The sequence below is a fragment of the Hyposmocoma kahamanoa genome, unplaced genomic scaffold, assembly GCF_003589595.1.
Source record: "Hyposmocoma kahamanoa isolate Upper Pololo Valley unplaced genomic scaffold, ASM358959v1 79, whole genome shotgun sequence".
NCBI lineage: Eukaryota > Metazoa > Arthropoda > Insecta > Lepidoptera > Cosmopterigidae > Hyposmocoma > Hyposmocoma kahamanoa.
This window is the reverse complement of record NW_020653993.1, coordinates 8,983,596-9,007,631: the sequence shown is the minus strand read 5'-3', so window position 1 is coordinate 9,007,631 and position 24,036 is coordinate 8,983,596. Positions and strand designations below refer to the sequence as shown.

The 24,036-nt window shown below is 36.4% G+C and overlaps 1 protein-coding gene across 2 annotated transcripts in view; it reads right to left on the bottom strand.

Moving 5' to 3' along the window:
• The window catches only part of LOC113233565 (MAP/microtubule affinity-regulating kinase 3-like), a 324,769-nt gene that overhangs the window by 181,254 nt on the left and 119,479 nt on the right, over window positions 1-24,036 (bottom strand). The window contains exon 1 of one of the 2 annotated variants that reach the window (XM_026468702.1): window positions 14,644-15,127. The exons of the other annotated variant lie outside the window; for it this stretch is intronic. Coding sequence (XP_026324487.1) covers window positions 14,644-15,117 — 474 coding nt within the window. The 5' untranslated portion in view covers window positions 15,118-15,127. Of the gene's footprint in view, window positions 1-14,643; window positions 15,128-24,036 lie in introns of those variants that run through there. 2 annotated transcript variants of the gene reach the window in all.

Sequence of the window (24,036 nt, the reverse complement as noted above, 5' to 3'; positions counted from 1 at the left end):
TTTATTAAAAATATATATCAGACATTTATTAATTTAACAGAACGTGAGCAAAGATTTGTAAAATTAAATCTAAGTTCTTAAAATGCAGAAAAAAAGTCAATAAAATGCTATAAAATTTTATGTAAACACGATTCCAAATGAAGTCCCAATAAGTCTATGTATAAATCAATATGTCTATGCCGTATTAGGAATATTGAATGTTGTAATTAATTAGACATGAAGCGATTCAAAAGGAGGTACCTCTGCTATTTACGGGTGGCCCCGTAAATAGTAGAGTATCCATAAGTCACACGACAGTCAATACAAATAGCTTTCATTCGTAAAATTTTTGAGTGCTCAAAAACAAAATGTTCGGTTGCATGGAAATATAGAAATTGAAACTTATATGGGAAATATCGATTTTAAGGTTTTTGCGATTGTTACAAAAGTTTGCTTGAAAAAAAAAACAATATACGTCATTTAGGTAGACGTTGGTGACATTACAGGCACATGAGACTTGTCAACTTATGTCTCAGAGTGATGGGCGCAGTGGGAGTGTCTCACGGATCCTTGTGAATTAAAGCTCTTTTCGTTTAAATTTTTATTGAATTGATATTCAATTATTTTTTATATGAAATTACTCCACTAGTTGGTTATAATTATTAATAAAAAGATCGAACACTCAGAAAAAAAAAAATCTGCCTTCGTCTTCTTCGACGTCTGCGTCGTTGAAAAAACCAAATACAAAGACACGACAACAAACAGAGAAAAGTTAGTGAGGTCCGCTGGTTCGTTCCATGGCTTAGTTGGTATAGCGTCTGCCACGGTATGCTAGAAGACGTCGGTTCGAATTCGGCCGGATCGAAGTAATTTTTTCTGAGTGTTCGATCTTTGTATTAATAATTATAATAAAACTCTGAGTGTTACTGCAACTGTTATGGACAGGCGTGCCACTTACTACCAGATGGGACTTGTTAGTCTCAAAAAAAGAAGAAAAAAGCACGAAGGCGTACTATAATGAGTAAGTTTTCGAGGTGTCGCTACGGCAAAACAGCCGTTTAAGCCCAATACAAAAAATCTGTGATGTAGACGATCGAAGAAGATCTGTGTCTCACGGATCTTTGTGAATTAAAGCTCTCGAGTGTCACTGCAACTGCAAAGCAGAGGCGTGTTGCTTGCTACCAGGCGCACGACTTGTGCGTCCCGTCAATCAGAAATAGGTAAGATGGCAGCTCTTCCCTGGACGAACTCTTTCACAAGAAGCTCTACTGCTACTAAAACCATTACACCGTTGCTACAATCAAAAATATAGTAGGTAATTAAAAAAGCGGTTACCAGTACTAGATTTTATTACACCCTGTATTGTACGATACGGGCAGTTGCGACGAAATAATAGAATTAATTATACATGTAAATTATATGGAACATCACCTTAATGCCAATTCTAATTTGCACTTCATTGAACCAAATTTAGACTGTCAGATACCTACTGTATATTGTTGTAGAACTGCAAATAGATTTGCAAACGATCCATAGTAAAATGTAGATCGGCACATTTAAGGTTCAATGTACGGTATATGGATATTTTTTACCTTAATGCTTGATGTAGGCGGGGTAGCAAGAACCTATCGCCTACGTTTGCTAGTCAATTTATAACTGTTGTATGTATTATATCTAATTATGTATAATAAATTCAATGAAGGTTTAATTCTTTGTACAGTCATAGTTCAAGCCGGACAAAAAATCACTTTAAGTCAATGATCGTAAAGCACACTATTTTTGTATACATCACTAATTTTGTATATTTATAAAAAACTTTATAAATATTATTTAAGAATTAAGGAACCTGTTGACAATTTTTTTTTATATATAATGCCAAGCGACGGGACGAACAAGTGCGCCTGATGCTAAGCTACACGCCTATCCATAACAGTTGCATTGGCACTCAGAGCTTTAAATCGCAAAGACCTGATGAGCATTGGCACTGTGCCTGTCACCCTTAGATATAAGTTGACAAGTCCCATGTGCCTGTACCTTCACTACCACCCTTCAAAACCGGAACGCAGTAATACTGGCATAACTGCTTGGCGGCAGAAATAGGTAAGATGGCAGAACTATCCTGGATGAACTCTTTCACAAGGAGCTCTACTGCTAGAAGCTTTTGACTTCACTAGATTAATAATAACTGTGCCATTGCTGGGGAATACCACCTCTCCCATTTAAAAATTCAAAATTAATATTTTAGGCCTTGGAAGAGGCGAGTCTAAAATAAATAAATTAATAATAATAGCACACACTTATAAGCCCGCACTAGAAAAACTCTGTATAGTGGATGCCATGGACACACACAGAAAACCACAAACTGACGAGAGAAATAAATGTAGACCATACAAATATTTCTCCCATCGCGTGGCAGTCCATAATGGTAACTGTTCGGTTACGGAGGCAGTTAAGTTAAGATTGCGCGGAAGGTCATCCATGCGATGGACCGATCAAATAAAATCTATAGTGGGCGGTTCTTTGCATGAGCGCACTAGGAAGTCCATTAACAGAGAGGTAACAAGCCACATCCGCCCCTAACAAACATATTCCGTGATGACTACGAGAGGGTTACGAAAAAGAAGAAGAAATCTCCAGAGTATGTCAAATGTTTTATTTCAACAAAGGAAATATACACTGTTCTCCTTTCCATCACCTTCAAAAGTCATGTCGACTCAAATCGTATTAAGGTCGCGAGCCGCAAAAAAATTCATTAACCATGGACATTGAATAGTTGAACACGGAAAACTTCAGAGTTACTTATTAATAAGTACTTACTTACGTACTTTGATTAGGCTTTCAAGAATAAGAATTGTCAATATTTTTTCATTTGCTTAAAAAGTTACAGCAAGTGGATAGTTAGATCCACATTACGTGTAATGTTAAGGAAATAATCGCCCGTAAAACATTCTGCAACACATTATTTTTGAAATTCCAGACTATACACATGGCGCCATCTATCAGGAGATAGTGGAACTACGTTGCAACTCTCCCAACCCAAAGATCAAGCAACTTACAACAGACATGTTTAAGAAAAAAACTCAAAAAACCTTTATGTAGAACGTAATAACATCAAGGAACAAAAATAAAATATAAGGATAACGAGACCGCCGCAATACGAAATACTGCCGAACCGTCAACGTAGTTCTTCTACTCGCCGCTAGATGGCGCAACCAGTAACCTGGAGGACGTTTGTTTACAAACAGCGTATTACGTAAAACATAACATAATAATAGTTCTTTTATAATTTGCTGTCTTAAATACCAATGTAGATAATATTAATGACTTTTAATCATTTCTGACCATTAAATATTCGTTACGAAACATATTAGTTAAATGAAAGGTAACATTACCTAAGAGAGTAAGTCAACACGTACTATTATTGATTTAAATGGCCTAATAATTAAAAGTTTGTAACAACCAATTAATACGATTTTTATTACGCAATAAATTTACGAAAAGTTGAGGTGGAAGGAGAGAGTAATGACTATTTTCATGGCCCAGTGGTTAGTGCCCTAGGCGCTAGATGAAAATGAGGTTTAATACGTCATGTTTTAATACGTCATTATGTTATGTCATTTCATCAAAAAGCACATTTCTGGGTGGTCCTCGGGGTAAATTCTCTGTTTGGAGAACAAGTTGCTCGACTGATGTCAGAAAGTTATAAAAGTCCTGCAAAATGCTAAAGAGGAATTAACAAGAGCAAAGAAAAAGTACTCAATTTTTTTTACACTGAAATTAACTAAGATGTGCGCGAGTATGAAAAACCGACAAAACAATGACAGATAAAAAGGCGCCAAAAACAAATACATTTAAATTTAGAATTTCAATTAAACACTAAACTGATAAAAAAATACTTGCAGTTCATGTAGTTTTATGATAATGTTGTTATTAGTTAAAATATTTATTTAAGTTATTATATAAATATTTATTAAGTGATAGATTTACACAGATTGACAGGCGTTACCTTGCCGAATACCGTGTTAATTAAAATGAAAATAAATTACGTTCTTACTCAATTATGCGTTTGTTTGGGTAGGAAAGTATTTACTTCCATTTTTGATCGATTTCAAAAAAAGGAGGAGGTTCTCAATTCGGTTACGTTTTTTTTTCTATGTATGTTACGCGATAACTCCATTTGTGAACCGATTTTGATGATTTTTTTGTTGGAAGGAGGGTACCTAGGTATGGGTCCCATTTAAATTTGAAGAAAAAATTCCACCTCTAAGGGTGGCCCGGTTTCGCGCACTTTCCGGTAACCGATTTTAACAAAACTTGGCAAATGGTCGGTTTTTTAGTATCCTGTACTGAGATTATTATTATTTTAGTAATTTGGAAGCCTTGTTGACCAAAGTTTCACATGACGTATTCAGATAAATTAAGACTGCTCGTGGAATGAATTCGAATCAAATGACAATTTCGTTTCAATGCTCAACAGATACCCAAAAAATGTGTAACAAACGTTAAAGTTATCAGATAAAAAGAGGCGTTTAAAAGAGGAGATATGAAATCACGATTACATGAACACGTTTGCCGTGAAACCTGCAAATTCAAGTTTATCGTAAGGTTATAGATAACGTTTTTATCTGTTCCTGATGATGCACTGATATCAGATGATTTTTATTAAACATTCGAGGCAGAAACAGTTAAAACGGGGAAAAGATACCATAGAGCACATGTTCCCAAAATTTGGCACACCGCCTATTTAGGCAAGATTAAAAAATTTCAACGCCCACCGCCACAAAAAATAATAGAAAACATGTATTTTTCACATTAACTTAACTCAAAAAGTCACAATAAAAAAAAATATATATGTAGTGTATATATAGATAATGCAGGATTTTTTTTTCAAATGCGGTAGCACCCGCTGGACAGCATCAACTCCCCCCATTGATTTCTCTCGTGACTTTGGGTGTAATTTGTGGTTGTTTATGTGTGTGTCCATGGCAGCCGCGATACAGGGTTTCCCTAGTGCGGGGCTATGAGTGTGTGCGCGTTATTCATTATTCAACTTTCTAAGGATGCCGGTGTAATTACAGGCACATGGGACTTATGATCTCATGTTACTTGCAACTAGATTTTGTGCAGAATAACAAATATTATCACAATTGCAATGCAATCGCATCGATATCTCAATGGAAATACAATGACCAGTGTTTTCAATAAAAATTAGTAGATTTGAGACTCTGTAGAACCGTGTTATACTAATTGCAAATTTCATGCATATCAGTTAAGGAATTAGCGAGTAATTTAGAAATTATGCTATTTGAGCGGAAGCCAAGGAAGCTTCGCTCGTTGAGCATCGATAATGACAAATTTTACGACCTCGGTGGGCCAACGGTTTACACTGTGAGCACTGGATAATGAGGTACTGGGTTAGATTTCCGGTAGGACCAATTTAGGAAATGATCTTTTCTAAATTGGTTCTAGTCTGAGGGTCGTATTCTAGAACTCTACTCAATGCTCAAGTCAGGATTGCACTGGCAACACACGCACTGGAAATACGACCCTAATGGCAGGGACTTTAGTATGATTTCGAGTGTTTTAAACCATACTCAAATCCTGACTTGAGCATTGAGTAGAGTTCTAGAATACGACTCTTAGTGTTCTGGGAAGTGCCCCAGAATAGCGATGCATGACTTTGAATGTTACTAATATAATTATTTGTTGAGATTTTTTGTGAAATTCTACTAGTTTTATTATGATTATAAATACAAGAAAAATTTTTCGTCGACCCGGTGGGACTTGAACCCAGGACCATGCTGCACCGTAGCATTGCTCTAACCAGGTACCGAGTCGTCAAAATTCTACTACATGTTTTTTTATAGATCTTTGCACTGACTTCGCGGCATTCTAGTGCTAGTGACATCTAGTAAGAGACTTTTGAATAACCACACGGCACGATGCCTTTACAGGTATCACAACTGACGCAAATGTCGTTTTTCGATCAAATGTATTTATTGAGATTTTACGTGAAATAAGTCCACTAGTTTCGTTATGAGTACAAAGATCCGAAACAGAAAAATTTTTCGTCCACCCGGTGGGATGGAACTCACGCCCGTGCTTATATGACCAAGCATAATTGTTACTAATACCTAATCATTCGAATGAAATCATTCGCCTAAGTCGACTCCAAGCACAATCATTCGACTCGAGTCGAATGATTACCGATACTGAATGCCCCTGCCATTCCGTCGGGCGCACAAATCGAATGATTATTATGTAACTCGGAACCATTCTTCATGTCCATATATATATATAATACCCCTGTCCCCGTCACATTTACGGTATGTACCGTACGTCAGAGAGGGCTACGCAGAAATGCTCTATGGAATCTATGGATTAGTAATGAATGACCCTTCGGATAATTCGAATACGAAAATTAGTAGGTTACTAATTGGTCATTCGAATGACAGCACTAATAATTACTAACGAGTCGTATGCAGAAATCATTCGCAGTCGCTCATAGCTACCCCAGAGACAGTTCCGTTGCTCTGGTATATTCAAAGTAAAGGGAATTCCCTAGTTTACTTACTTACTTCGCTGGCTCTGCGACCCGAAGTGGATCTTGGCCTCCACCTGACACCAAAGTACGCCATTTCTATCGGTCTTGTGCCAATTCCGACTATTAGGACACCTTCAGTTGCTTTAGGTCTTTGGTGACTTAATCCTGCCAGCAATATCTTGGACGGCCCACTGGACGATAACCTGTAGGTTGCCCCAATTACGCTCTTTTGGCAGCTCGATCCTCTCCGATTCTTTCCACACGTACTAGTCAGCGAAGTCGCGCAGATTTTATTTCCCCGATTATGTTCGGCTCAGACACTAGTTCTTCTAACCCTCTATTGTATATGACCCTCCAGTTCCCAAACTGTTATTTGATTGGTCCCAGAATCTTTCGAAGTATCTTCCGTTCCAGCACTAATAATTTGTGTTCTTCTACTTTGCGACCAGACTATTGATGTGGTTGTCTAGCCCATTATTATTAAATAAATATATTCACCCTACCCTAAAGCCTTGTTATCGCCCTCATGATAGCACATACTTGTGGATGAAGATATTCGTCAGCATATTCAAAGCCACACCTTAATATCATTCACGAAGTGAGTGCACACGATCGTTTTTCTATAAATAAGTCCGGAACCACACGTGCCGCTGGATTTAGATCGTCCGTTCAAAGAACTTGCTTTGTTGTGTTGTTTATGTAACCGATAGCGCTGATTCGACCAATTATTTTGTTCATTCCTTTTTCGAATTTAAAATTCAAATTTAGAATTGATAAAAAAAAGTTTTCGTAAACTGTATAAAGTTCAATACAATAATTCGTATATCAAACTATCGTCAATAAATTGAAATACTTTCAAACTTAGTTATTAATATTGTGCAAAAGAATTTCTCGATGATATTCTTTCTAGGTATATTCGACTATTTATACTTGTATATTTTGGGCAACTAATCCAGTTTCTGATCAGTACAAGCAGTTTCCGCGTGGATAAGAATTGTAATTCCCCAAATTTGTACAAATAAGTCTTAGGTAGAATAGTGTATTTCCCGAATAAGGTTTTTCCAGAATGAGGTCTACCGCGACTAGGTAATTTTTACGGTGTAGCGAATCGCAGTAGCCGCCACCAATCTTTTTGCACATATTTTACAGCTTTTTAAAGTTCACTTTTAAATTGGAATTCTAAATTTAAATGTACTATAATTTACACTCTTCATTAGCACGTGAACCCCATTGATACAATCCGCTACATTGACTATAGGTCTATGTGTAATCCAAATAGAGACGCGACATGCAAGACGCCATTTTTGACCGGGCTGATGCTATTCGGTGTCGACACAAGCGTGGTGACTCCATTGATCGGATTTCTAATGTGACCTATTGAAAGGTACTTAGACGGAGAGAAGTGGAGATACGTGCAATATTTCCGCATCTCCATTCTATCATATCAAATATCGCTTAGTCTCCAATATCGTCTAATATAAAACCTATAAGCGTCCCGTTTCTGATCCGGGAAACCGGGTCAATTGAGATCAACAATGGGGATTATTATGCTAAAAGCTGTTCCCAGCGGCAATAAGAAGAGATCGATTCGTTTTTTATTATTTGAATTAGTCGTATGTTTTTGTTTCCTAAAAGTTGTGGCGTCACTAAAAATCTTAATCATAAAAATCTTAATGATTTCAAAATTTATTATGGACAGGCGTGTCGCTTACCACCAGACGCACAACGACCTCAAAAGCTCGTGGAATTACACCAATTTGCCAAGTTTTATTAAAATCTGAAAATGCGTGAAACCGGATTTACCCCCTACTTTGCCACCTTTAGAGGTGGAATATTTTCTTCAAATTTAAACGGGACTACTACTGAAGTACCTATCCTCTTTCCTACAAAAAAAAAAAATCATCAAAATCGGTTCACAAATTTGGAGTTATCGCGTAACATACATACAAAAACAAATACAGTCGAATTGGAACCTGCTCTTTTTTTGAAGTCAAAAAGGCAAATTATGATGAAGAGAGAAGTTTCAAGAAATCGACGTTTTTACACTAGCATCACAATACATAGTGAAAATTTAATTTATGTTAAGGAGAATATAGTAAATTTTTTTAATGCAAATAATGATAAACACAACATTCATGCGAGGAATAAAGGTAAAACTTTCTTGAAAGTCATCTTTGCAAAGTCGAAATTTCAATGTATATCCTTCTATGATAAGATTCCTGCTAATATTCATAATTTGTCACTTATTTATATTGATATAGTTACTGCGTACTTGGATGCCAAAAATCCAAGGTAATCATATATATAATAAACTCGTTCGTAGCTCTTGCAGGTTGTTTTGTATTAAACGTATTAAGCACACAGACATATTGAAGGTGTAGTTGTCTGGCAGATTATTTACATTATTATAATTCATTGCCTAGAAGGCTAAGCACGTAAGGTGCAAGGCAGACCCATTGCAAAGAAATATCGTCCTTCCAGTTCAAAAATTATACGTCTTTGACAATGTTGCCAAAATCACAGTTTCTACTAATTTCTAATAATAATTACATCAAATTAAAATATACGTACATTTCTTGCAGACAGCGCTTAGTGCTACAGCAAAAAAAAACAGATCTGCAACGAGCAAATGGAAAAATACGTGTGGTCCGTTGATTCGTTCCGTGGCTTAGTTGGCATAGCGTCTGGTACGGTTTGCTACGAGACGTCTTGGTTCGAATCCTACCGGATCAAAGTGAATTTTTATTCGATTTTTGTTTAATATTTACAACAAACTAGTAATTTCACAAAAAGTAATTGAATATTATGGTGGTGAAACAACCTGACATTCAATAAAACTTAATTACACGTGAAAAGTTTGACAATCTGTAGGACCACCATCACCGGGCTGCTTTGTATTTTACACGGTAATTTTAGAAGGTAGGGATAAAGGGAGTAAGCATACTTTCGCATCAAAGGTCGCATTTGTTGGATCAATGATCAATGGATCGAAGCATTTCACGAAAGCGTCTTTGTGATATATCACAATTTACCTTAATGAGATTCGTTTTAAATATAGCTTAAGCGCGAATCATTCCGTAATATTCTTTGATATCAAGTGACATGTAGAATAAGTCGTGCGCCTGGTCGTAAGTGACTCGTTTACCTATAACAGTAGGGCAAGCATGACAGGGCGCGACTTGCACGAGAGCGACATAAAAGCGCGAGATATTAGTATCCTTTATGTCAGAATAGCGTATCTCGCGCTTTATGTCGCTTCCACGCAAGTTGCGTCCTATCGTGCTAGCCCTACAACTTCAGAGCCTTAATTCGCAAAGATCTAAGGCTGCTAACAGATTGACTGCATGTTTGCAAATAATGCGTGAGGGCGTAATAAACTTCATGCAGCTGACAACCCTGTACCCTGGCTGATCAGGGGTCGGAACCTGAAATTATAAGGGTTTACGGTTGTGCGCGCACAAGTTATAGTGCTCTTCTCGTGTACCCTAAGGGAAGGTCACTAGAATCAAAACGTAGAAAGTAATGTAGAAAGATATCGGGCCGTATGAAGTTAATGTTTGAAGTCGTTATCCGAGACCTCGACTGCATGAATTTAAATTTATTGAATTAATTTAAATTGAAATTACGACTTCATGCATTAAGTTCAAACATTGCAATGTGTTACCAGCCTTAAAGCGCCATTGTTACTGCCTGTCACCCTGAGACATAAAGTTGAAAAATCCCATCTATCTGTAGTTTCACCAGCGTACGTTAAAACCGGAACTCAGTAACTGTCGCATTACTGCTTGGCGGCAGAAATAGGTATCAGTTTTACAGTATATTACCTACAACACAGATGGTCATGGCCTGGGAGAATAAATTTTTATGACAGAACATAAACGCCGACCTTACCTAATAGTGTAGAGTTGCCATAAAATTCAACTAAAATTTTACAGCACGTAAAAGTTTCGTGGTCCGCAATAACCCGTCTTGTTTCGTTTTAATAAAATGTAGTGCAAGGATAAAAGGGTTGACTGAACAGTTCTACGGAGCCCACAACTGTAAAAAAAACAACCCATTCATATGACACCGCTTCGACCAGGAGGACTGAGACTGTCCTGGACAGAAGCATCGGCTGAGACACCTCATTTTGCCTCCTATACTGTTGATGTTTAGTTAGTAACTTAAGAGTGGTTATTTTTAAAGTTTTCATAGTTATTGTTTTGTTTATAAGTGGAGGCAATATAGAGACATTTTAATTTATTTTAATTTTATGGTAATTAATTATATAGACACCAGTATCGTAGTAAAAATGGCAACATTTCACCAAAGCCTATAAAGGGAAAATGCGATAACTTTTTAATTTTAAAACGTATATTAATCTTCTCTTTTTTTTTTCATTTTTCAGGCATTACTGTCTAAGTGCAAAGGCCTCTCTTCCCATTTTACACTTTTCGCGATTTAACGCCACTACAGGCGAAGACCTCATATACGCGTCAAATTCGTCACGCCATCTCATTCTGGGTCTTCAACGGCTTCGTCTTTCGTTTGGTGGAATTCACTCCGTAGTACTACAAGTACGTCATAGATCATTCTAAATTTAATTTAAATCAGCTAAATAATGACATTAAAATTATTGACTGGCGAGTCGCTTAACACCAGGCGCACGACGCGTTTGTCCCGCCACTTGAAATCACGGTTGCACACTTGGTCATCGTCGTTACCAATACGACTAAATTTCAGATGCACTCTTGGCAATTTAAACATAGCTCTAAATACATCGTTATATTGAACGCGGATGGCATTGCACGCTTGTTCGGTACAGTTAACCCACAAACTACACGTATATAGTGTCTGACAGTTCGACTTAAAGAGCGTACTTTAACTTGATTTGAACAGAGTGCAAATCTATATTAATGAACTACATTTGTTCTCTAATTAGTATAACATATTACTATATAACTTTTCCTCTTACAAACGTATAATTGCGTCTATTTAGGTCTCCGTTATTGCTACTACGGTCTTATGCTTGGACCATTTTGACCTAGTCTCTGCTTTGATTTTGTGTACCGACCAGGATATCGTGATATACCGGGCCATATCATCAAGCGCAGAGCCTATAATAATATTATCGTCCAATTGCGCAGACGGTAATGACTTTAATGTTTCATTAAGTAACGTGTGCCTCTAGTCCTGCTTTAATAGCGCAGAGGCCATTATTATAGTTAACGACAATTTTAAGGACACTTCTGGAACTTCGTGCGGATGGTAAATATTTAAATTATTTTTACAACAATTAATTTCCGAGGCAGAAAACCGGTGTTTATACACTTGATTGCAATGACGTTTACGCTGTTTATTTTATTTACATATCTGAAGATAAAATTACTTGGAATATATTTGTATAATCATTAGAAGGCTCACGTGTTCGCACGCGTTTGATATGACAAGCTCTTTGTTACCAATTTGTTTATAATAAATGTTCAACATCTCTAGACCTATATAACTAGTAGATATAACTGCCTCTGTGGCCGAACGGTTAGCATGCCGGATTGCCACGAAAAGGTCCCAGGTTCTATTCCCGGGTCGGGAGAAATATTTATATGGCCTACGTTTATTTCTCTCGTGAGTTTGGGTATAATTTGTAGTTGTCTATGCGTGTGTTCATGGCACCCGCGACACGGGGTTTTCCTAGTGCGGGGCTATGTTGAGTGTGTGCGTTATTATTATAATTATCGTATATTTTTCATTTTATAATTTTCATTTTATATTATATTTGAGTAATAAGTAATAACGCACGCGTTTGATATGACAAGCTCTTTGGTACCAATTTGTTTATAATAAATGTTCAACATCTCTAGACCTATATAACTAGTAGATATAACTGCCTCAGTGGCCGAACGGTTAGCATGCCGGATTGCCACGAAAAGGTCCCAGGTTCTATTCCCGGGTCGGGAGAAATATTTATATGGCCTACGTTTATTTCTCTCGTGAGTTTGGGTATAATTTGTGGTTGTCTATGCGTGTGTCCATGGCACCCGCGACAAGGGGTTTTCCTAGTGCGGGGCTATGTTGAGTGTGTGCGTTATTATTATAATTATCGTATATTTTTCATTTTATATTATATTTGAGTAATAATTAAATCAGTACCTGACAAAAATATTACAATAGCAGAACTTTTCTCTGTCAGTTACAATCGCACACTAATTCACTCGCCTAATTGCAACGTGTTTTAGGTAACAAATGACGTCATTCCACAACATTTTTATCTACAGTTTAAAGCTTATAGGAAGCCACATTAACATTAATAATGGCTTCTTTTAAAGTGAGTAATCACCGATAGTGTCCAACTGGACATTGTTTACCGCGTCAGATGACGTTATTCGATAACCTTTGGTCCCCGATCGCCACATCATAAAAAGGAGTAGCTAAAATTGCTACGTATATATAATTCGTCCGATATAACAAGAAGTGATCTAGGACATAGTGTCATTAGTGTCTATATAGTTTTCAAACGTGGTACTGTAATCAAATCAAAATAATCTTTATTTCATAGGTAAGCATATCGATGCCTTACTTTCATAAACTCGTATCTTATAAAGAGTGATTATTCGGGAGAGCAAACCTTTCTATTTATTTTAAATTTCTTATCAAGGGTTGTTCATTAGGATGTATTACTTTAAGAATAGGTAAAAGCCAGTGAAATCAGCCTGCAAAATTTGTATATAGAATCCATTTTTTGCATTTTAGCAACTTTATGCTTTAAGATACGAGTTTGAGAAAGTAAGACGACGATATTACACTCGAAATCGCCACATTGGTTAAACTGCTATTATACCGCTATTTCTTTATTGGCATATATATAATCATAGATAAGTTAGAGGCATTGCTTTTACATTTTAGAATTATGAGGTAAAAATATTACTTAATTTTTTAAACAAAATTCGATGTTGAAAAAATATTCCTTCGATTTTTTTTTTTGGTCTCGAAACCTGCATGTCAAAGAAGTATCACAAGCTCTTGGAAAACTTGTTAAGTCTCCAACCCCGTGCCCAACAGTAGTACGTATAGCAGGTTGGCGATGATGATGCTCTACTTATTATCAATTTTCTAACTTGGTATCGTCTTTGAGGATATCTGTGCATCAAATGTGTTTTAAAATTTTATTTCTAATATAACTGGTTAGTTCTCGAAGACAGTGATCTCTACATAATTTCCGTAGCAATGTTTAATCTGTCGCGTGCTAAAGACCACGGTGTTCCTAACGATTTTGATAAAAAAAAATCTTTCTTATAATCAATTCAAAAAATTTAAAATGGCGGATGACATCGAGTGGCTCTAGGACGCTACATTATCAAAATCGAATGTACTCTAAAACTAACCCGAGAACGACTGAACTACATTCAACTCAAAATCGGCGCATTCCGGCTATAAACAATTGTATTTATTGTTATTCCTAACAGACTTGCAATTTAACTCGTGACACATTTCGACCAGTTTTAAAATATTGCGTTTTCAGAATGACACATTACAACAGCGTGGTATTATAAAAAGAAAAACAAGTTCTTAACTGTTCGATTAAAATACTCAATTGCAATTGCGCAAAATTAAACTATCGTTTTTTAATCGACACAGTAACTTTCGATCACGAATCGATTTATAAGAAACCATTGATAAAAATCAGGGATAGATTGTGACCTTACGCGAATGGAGTAAAAAAATAATATTGAGGAAAATCCACTTGTAGTCGAAATTTTACAATCTCTTTTACAAATAAAATGCCCAATTCAAAAGTTGGGCTACGTATCACTAGCAGTTAACCCAGACGACTGACATTGTTTGTACCTGTGGTGCAATGGATAAGATTGTGAATATTCTGATTTCGTTACAAGTTTCGATAAAATTTGATAGACAGACTAATCAATAAAGCGTTGTTGCCACTGTACTGTTTGTGGTAGACATCTTTCATATTAGAACAGTGTAAAGATAGTCACTTCGGTTAAATACGAACACAAAACAAAGACAAAATTTGTGTAAGTACAAATTTTTGTACTGTAGTAGCAATTGTCTCCACGGTATAAATAAAAATCTATCAATCGGTTATCAGTCGTCTGAGTTGCAATAATTATATATAATCCTACCTTATGCGAATGTCGGTGATGAGTAACAGGCGGCGGATGTTGCGGCGGGGCTGGGCAATGGTTCTGGCCATTCACAACCATAGGCAGACCGTCGACAATTGTGACCATCACTCTCTTATCTGCGCTGCGGCGTCTCTCCGACGAGTTACGCCTACGACGTTGCTCATCTGTTATAGGTCTCGTAAAAATGGTTCTGCGATCCACAAAGTTTCTTGGATCTGGTTGGTTCTCCGCAGCCCTGGTAGCTGGTGTATGACTCTTCGATCGTTTAAGCAAACGCATTACATGCGATTTTAGAGCGTCAGGCTTGCTGACTGGTGGAGGTTCGGGTTTGTGTTTATAGGATTGTGAATGCGCATGATGGCGCTGAACTGATACAGCATGCCCCATACTTGGTGGTACTACGTTGGAAAGGGATTTAACCGCGTACGCAGCGTCGACTTTGTTGCCGGCTACGCACGAAACTTCGTACATTCCGAACTCCTTGAAACTCCTTTCCTCCTGGTACTTCGAAAACTTGAACAATCCAAAAATCTTAAATAACAACCATTTTCAATCCAATTTAATTGTTCACTGCAATCCGTACACTTCCTGTTTCATGGCAACACTCAAACACTACTCGGAAATTTAATGTTGAAACACTTTTGTCACAGGAGTTGGGTACAATCGACTGTCAATATGTGATTGTTATGATCCGCTTTAGGTCGAACAGGTTTACGCTTTCAGTTTAAAAACTCAAGTTGTTAAACAACAATGACGTAATAAATTGATTAAAAACTAGCTTTGTAGGCTTAAGCACGGAATGATTATTGCGAATACTAGTAGCATATAATGCTTGAGAGACGTCCGTCTCGCGCGAGCGCTCCGAACACACTGGCTGGCGTAGTGCGTTCGAACCATCTTCCGCGAATTGAATGATAAGGGTTCGTATATGTATTGTGTTGGATCGAAGTATACAAAGGGAGGCTGGGCGCCTAGTACTAATCCATGAGGGTCAATGCTTCTATGAAATCATCAATTGACGCAATTACAATAAGAGGTACGTAACGTCTTAAGTGTTCTAAATACGCAATACAAAGCGGCGTTTTAATGAGTTAGTTTTTTGTAACTGTTGCTTAATTTACGAATTACAGTCATGAGAAATATTTTGACGGGTTGTTTGTGATGGCTAACTAACCGTTTCAATACGCAAAGAAATGTATAGCGCAATATATTACAAAAGTATGCATGTACCAATATAACTTTATAAAATAAATTAATTTCTCTAAATTTATTTCTCAATCCTCTATAATATAAACTATAGACATGCTTCGAAATCTCAAATCCTATCAACAATGAAATCGTACACTATTATAGTCTCGAGGTTATCAAATATTATCATATCTCAATTTGTGATAATTGTAAATGAACAGATATAGATTTTGTTTACTCCAAATTTTGTCCCATCAATTGTTTGTTTGTTGATACACGTTTGATAGGAATGTTACCAACGTAAGTTCGTAAATAAACGCGCACTATTTATATCGAGAAGTAATTTTATCTATTCAGGGGTAAAGTGGTCGTAGAAAAAACATTTCCTTATTATTATTAAAACAAAGATCGACCACTCAGAAAAAATTCTTTCGATCCGACCGGATTCGAACAGACGTCTCCTAGCAAACCATCCTGCCAATGCCAACTAAACAATACACCGTTTTATTCATATATCATGATTAGCGATGCATCATCTCTATAAAAATGGCACACTTTGTATTAAGAACAATACTTTTTTATAGTAATTAAAACCGATAACAACAGATAGCCCAAGATTAGAAATCTATTTCTTCACTCAATTTATATTTTTTGAAAATCATTTTACGACATATCGGCGGTCTTAAACTCAATTGTCGTAATGGACAACCGACAATTTTTTTATGGCACTATTGTTTTTCATTTTTTTTGTCCTCCATCATTCTGTATGTTTAGAATCCAAAACATATACCTCATAGTTTTCAAAATACAAAAGTTACTATATATACAATATATATAAATATAATTATTATATATAAATATATATAAATATAATTGTTTTTTGCTCATCTGTAAACTTGCACTTTGTCCCTTACGACAATTGAGTTTAAGACCGCTGATATAATTCCGCTTCAACTGCTGCTGTGTGAGCCTTGATAAAACTTCGAAATGAGCAAAATATGCTCTCTATTCTGTGGGTTACACAAATTTCCCCACATGTTATGTAAGTTATGACAAGAATTTCCTTTGTAAGAACGTTAAGTGTTACGACATAGTTGCTTTTGAAGTAAGCCGTACGCAGTACAATTTATAACACGAAAATTTATTACAAGTTCAGGAAGAAATTCTGAACTTAGTTTGTCAGTTGCGTATTTTTCGTCACGAAGGTTTACAAACTGTCCAAGGACTGGGAATGTCCCTTATTTGTATATAAATTGACGACCTCGTTGGCCTGACGGTGTACATTGTGGGCGCCGGATGCGGAGGTCACGGGTTCGATTCCTGTCCAATATTCCATTAAATATTTGAATACTTAGGTGTATGCTCCATAAAAAAAAGTTTATGACGACCTAGGTGACCCAATGGTTTAACCCACTGTTGGCGTAGGCGATTCCCGATAGAACCAGTTTAGGGAAATAAACTTATCTAAATTTTAGGTCTGGGGGTATTCTGGGAAGTTCCTCGGAATTTCGTTATTCTGGTATTCATAGTACAGGGAATTCCCTAGTTTGAGACCAGGCAATTGCTGTGGTTGTTATAAAAAATAATAATAATAAGTACTTAAACAAAAATTAATAAAATGAAGACAAGATATACATTTCGACTTTACAAAACAAAACAACGCGTAATAGATTATTCATAAATAAGCTTTCAATATCAAAAACAATATTCTAGTTTATAGCGTTACAAATTAAGTTAGTAATCGCGTTACGCCAAGAAATATCCAGCAAACGAGGTCAGTGATAGACTCAAGTGGAATCCAGTCTTGGTACCTAAACCATGCGTGAGTCAGAAGCCAATGGCAATGCAAGTGAAACTAGTGAAAGCGGTAATAGATGACACACCTTTGTGTAAACGATCTATCGACACCAATTGTACCTTTCCTTGCAATTTAGGGCCTCATTTACATAATATTCGTATTTAGAACACAGAAGGTAATCACTGTGATTGGTCAGTTTCAAATTGAGCTAAGTAAATTTCACGTGATATTACGGTTGTGTGATTGGTCAATTTGGATTTTCTACCGCATGTCACGTGTAATTGAAGCCATGTAATTGGTCAGTTTGTATTTCCTGCTAGATTTTGCAAGCGAATGAATTTTATGTTAATCTGATAACAGTATTTTTCCTTCTCAGACGTTGCAGCACCACGCTTGGTAGACAAAGAGAAAAAAAGATGTGTGATATCGTCTAAGTACCTGTTTCCCTAGCGGTGACCTGTACCAAACAGCCGGACGAATATGCGTTTAAGTGATTGTACACACATCAAAAAAAGTTTGCGATCACTTCGAAAAACTGAAATCTTTTTTGTTACTGTAGATTATATTATGATTTTTTCTTCTTTTTAGATTCTTTATTTAAAAATAAATTAGAACATAAAACAATAACCCCGTTCAATTGTTTTTTCATATAAAAAGGCTTTCAGTCCTAGCTTACGCTCATTCAGAAATCTGATTTAGTCAATTATAAGCGATTCAAGATATTTTTCGCGGAAAGTTGTGATTGAAAAAATGCCAAGAGGATTATCAGAGGTTTTACGAGCTAGAATAGTAACTTTGAGGGAAGAAGGATACACCACGAGAGTAATAGTACGCAGACTTGCTATATCCCAATCCTGTGTCGTGGCTACGTTGCAGAGGTATCACGGAATGGGGAATTTAGCTGACCGACCCCGCAGCGGTCGCCCAACTGTTTTGACAGCTGCCCAAAAGCGCTATATTAGATTGCTGGCAGCCCGTGATCCAACAATCAACGCCACTAAAATAAAAGCAGAAGTCAGGGCCGCCTCTGGGCTTGAAGTTAGCACGCAGACCGTTCGCAATTGCTTGCACCAGGCTGGATTACGAGCACGGAGGTCTTGGCGAGCTCCGCTCAATTCCCGGCAACGTCAACAACGAAGATTGCAGTGGGCTAGACTTCGGCAAAATGAAGAAGGTGAGAACGAAAACATTTGGTAAAACTGTCTCTTCGTTGACGAATCCCGAATCAGCACTCATCCAGATAACCGACGTGTCCGTGTCTGGAGAAGACCAGGCGACCGTGAAAGACAAAGAACTGCCACTGGAACAGTTCAACAAGGCGGAAAATCGGTGTCCTTTTGGGGTGGCATTATGATTGGAGCTAGAACGCCTTTGATCCCGTATCGGGGTTTCATGACAGCAGACATGTACAAAGCAGTTGCTATTGATGATATCGTCAGACCATTCCGAGTAAACCATGGGCACCAATTTGTACTGGTCGATGATAATGCGCCCGCACATCGAGCTCAACGAGTCAATGCTGCTCTTCAAGAATACGACATCACACGATTAGACTGGCCTGCCGGCTCGCCCGACTTAAACCCAATAGAGCACGCGTGGGATGCTCTTAAACGAGCAGTACGGAACCGTGAGCCACGTCCCCAGACAGTTCCAGAGCTCAGGGAAGCCGCTATTGAAGAATGGGATAGGTTACCCCAGGAAATGCTGGATAACTTGATCCTCAGCATGCCCAGGAGGATCTTCGCATATATTCGAGCCAGGAGAGGAGTTATTTTATATTGAATTCACACCTTTTAATAATAAATTGTTGTTTAAGTTTAATTAAACAGTCTTTTTCTTTCTATGAAATTTCTATCACTATTACATTATGATTAATGGCTCAATTTTTTAAAATAAATAATAAAAAATAGTTTTATATTTTAATTTCAAACAGGGTATTCCTATTTAAAGAAAGCATACAACATAGATTTTTTCTTGATAAAGTTAAATTTAAAGAATTATAGGAGCTTATGCTATTGATCGCAAACTTTTTTTGATGTGTGTATGACTCAACCACCTTATACGTACATCATACTAGTGGGAAATAAGGTTGTTTCATAGGTGGAAAAAGATTGGCAGTGTTGGTACACAAGAAATTAACGCTTATAAAAACCTTAAATGAGTCAGTTAAGATTAACTTCTGATAGAAACAGTAAATATAAGTAATTTCAAAGCATTAGAAAAAGGCACTACAAGGCATATGTGAATGTTTGTGTATAAACAAGTTACTTGTGTAATAAAAACTAAGGCACCCAAGTAGAGTTTGTTTACAAACACAATTTTCTGGAACGTGTAAGACGACCTCGGCAATGGCGATGGCGTATTAAAATACATAAACAAGCCATGTTATTGAAAATCTCCACAGCTCGCAAATATTAACAGTTTGTGAGAAATGTGCAAAATATTTTATTACCGTGTATGTGCGGGCTTATATTTAGCAAATTGTTTATTTATGTACATTACGCAACTTAGTTCATCGTTTATCATCCTAATAACAAGAAAGAAAAGAAAAACAAACAATAATTCGCGCTGCTATTACAATAGTGTTGCAACTCAAAATATGTGAAATTTAAGATTATACTATTGCTCAACGTGAAATTTGATTCACATATAAAAATTACCTGTGAAATTAATTTTAAACCATAAATGTATAGGACACGTAACAAAGACACGAAGCTAGATTCGGAGAGTTTGAACTACCAAAAACACATTTAAAGTTGATTAATTTGCATTATATTCAATATTAAGGTGACTAACCAATACATAAAAATATGGCACATGGTCTAGGAGACTACAAAATTTGAGGACCTAGACGGAAGTAAGATGGAAAGGCAGAACATGAGAAAGAGGGACAATGCCGCTGGGTTGTCTTTCTCCTTACTCTGTTATCCATCAGCTATCGATAAAAAAGTTTTATTTTATTCGTTATATTTTTAAAGTAATTTACTGATTACGTACCTATTCACTGGAAATAGGATTTGCTCTAAGGAATTTTCGGTATTAATTTTTTACTTTATTATTCGGCTCTGGTTACCGATGCCGGTATTCCCGGCTAAACTCATAATAATATAATACCCGGATAAACACGTTGCTTTGTGTTTTTTTTAATAATTTATTTTGCTCCTAAATTAAAATTCAATTATTTTTCCGTGCCATTACTTTGAATTAAAATAACATCAATATTAAACAATTTTTGCTATTTTCAATGGTTTTTCTATTGAGTAGGTACCTAAATTTTCCGGTATCAATTTTTACAGCTTCCAGGAATTGCAAATCTCTGCACAGTGCCGGTACAGCCACGCCTTACTGGAAGTATATTACAGGTATATCCACCCCTTACCCTTCTTGTTTCATATGGCAGCACGTCATTAAGAGAGTATCTACTCTTTTGTAGCATTCCCTAGCCGTTATTACTTTTCCCCTCCTCGTTATTTCCCCAAACACGCTTTGTGTCTAACTTTTTAATCTCGCGAGTTAGACAAAGGTTCGTCTTTCAAATTCATCCCAGTTATTTTAAGACGGTTTTACATATAAATGAGAAACCATAATGTCTGGAAAAATGTGCGTCGGGTTACGCTTGAATTTTACGCTTTACATTTATTTTTGATTACGTTAGCTCAAGTGACTTTACCAGATCGTTTAGCGGCGTGTCGTATTTTAATGTTCATACAAATAATGGAATATGTAATGGGTTCTTTTGGTACGGAAGTCTACCAAGTTTTTTAAATATAATTTTTAATATAACTTAATGGGAACTGTAGCAGTAGAGTGAAATAGTTCATCCAGGGAAGTACTGCCACCTTATCTGTTTCTACCGCCAAGCAGCAACGTGAGCATCACTAGGTGCCGGTTTTAAACAGTAAGAGTCCTACAGCTTGATTTTGATTGCCTCTCCCGATCGGAAACTGCGTCTTTTCCGAGTCGAGGCGCATAATTGCGATTCACAACTGGCCGATCAGAAACTTTTGACATTTCAAATCGGAACTCGCTCAGAAACTCATCTGATTTCGAGACAACCCCATCGGTTCGATTCCAATTTCAATCAAAATCCGGACGCTGGTGAAACTATAGGTACATGAAACTTGTCAACTTATGTCTGAAGGTGACTGGTAATGTGCAGTGCTCCATCTTTTTGCTGCTACTGCAACTGTTATGGACAGACGTGTCGCTTACCATCAGGCGCACAACTTGTTCGTACCGTCAGTTGGTATCATAAAAAAAAACTTAATGTGAAACTGACAAGACCGTGATGACGAAGATTTTTACTTTTGTTGGTTAATATCTAAAATACTGCTGGCTTCTAAAAACATCGTATAGACAACTACTAAACTTTTTTTACTTTCGTCTTTCTTTGTACAAGTGGAGTTTCTCAGGGGAACCTATTTTGCGAATTGGTTAGTAATGCTGTAAAATAAAGATATAGTGAATTTCATTCGTATCTAACAAATTCATTGTTACTTAAAAAAAAAAGGGTTGAATTAAGAGAACAACGTTCACGTGAACCACTGGCTACATAAAAATACAAGTGGGCCTAAAAAGGCAGTATTGGCATGATCATAATTATTATTCTACCAATACGGCCTATTTAGCCCTGCACAACGTTTATTAGAAATCAAAAGACGATTGAAATCATTCTTATTTCAAATTTAACGTTCTGGTATTTGTGGCCAGAGGTTAATATGAACTTTGTTATCATATTTCAATCTTTTTTTAGTGTCCTTCTAAATAATGTCCATGAGTGTTATCTTCATCGACCTACGCGAATCAATTTAAGAACTCGATATCCAGATCAAATACGAAATTTCAATTCAAACCGGAGCTTTTCTTATTTCAAATAAGTTTTCAATTGAGATTTCCACGTAATTTCATTCGTTGCTTATTAATCATTATACAGCGTGGCTATAAATCAGTTTGTGTTCGTGGAACACACAACCGCATCTGTAATTGTAAATCGTTTTTTCAATGCCATGTTATTGTCAAGATAATCATCTCTTAATTTGTTTGCTTAAATGGCATTGGTAATGACTGCTCTGTACAGAGTGCAAAATAAATTCTGGCCAAAATATGTGAGTGACTAAAAAATCCTTTTATAAGGGTTTTGGGTGTAGTGATAGCCCTTTGCAGTTGTTCTAATTCGATTGTAAAATCATATACTATCTTTCCCAGAAGGGCGACAGCGACAGATGCAGTACTGTAGGTAACAGTGTGTAATACTAAAAATACGAAATCAGTTATCAGATAGGTTCCGTATCGTCCCCATAGGGATATGATCCGCAGGTGTTTACTAATACAATAATAGCAGCGTTGATTGTCTATATTCAAAACTCGATGCGAACAGTCATTCGAGAGAAAATCTTAAAATTACGATTCAGTATTTGCGTAAAATGGGTCAATGCCATCTAGCGGCTTTTGAGGGTACTACATAATGGTAATAGTAGGTTATGGCAATGTATTGCGTAAAATAGGTTTGTTACACTTTTGCTTTTATGAGAAATATTCATGGCCCGTTAGGCATGTTGCGGTATAATGTTCACGCGAACAGTGTGATACATGTAAAGATAATACAACATTTTGATATAAAAATTCATAATATTGACATAAGGTCTCTATTTTTTCAGATAGTACGTTTAGAAAATGTCTTTAGAAAAATCGTAATCATGGGTTATAGTTCATAACAAGTTTTTGAGCACGTGCAATTTTTAAAATGTAATAATTAGTCACAAATCTAATTTATTTAATTATTATTTATTTTTATTCATTCATTTATTGCACAGTAAAACACACATCACATTTTTACAATGATTACTTCTAAAAGAAATTTCTTCCTTCAGACCAAAATACAGGACACAATAATTACAACAACTGGTTTATGTAATAAAATAATAAAAAAAAAGAAAAATATTACTTACTACAGACTACATAAGTACTTACATAAATACATATTTGATATTAAGCCTTATGATTTATGATGGTGTCTACTAATATCATTGAGTTTACATACTTATTAAGCTAGGGTTGAACTTTCCCTTTAAAATGTTGGTAATTTCTGATACTGCCGCCCGCTAGGCAAAACGCGGCCAAGTGTAAAGCTTTTTTTGAGATATCATAAAAAACCATAACCCTGTTTCGGAATATTGAAATTGTTTAATGATATTTCAGCTATGCATCGTTAGGGTAAGTTTCGATAAGTGGAACACGTTAACCAATTTTAACTATTTTTAAAAGAGAAATTTGTGCTCTATCTTTTGCTATTCAAAACGGATATTTGACCATTTGTCACTTACCCGCATTTTAGTTAGTGGACTGCAGGATAAAATTTGTCATTTAATAAAATTAAAGTTTGTAGTAAAACGTATTTTCTAGCG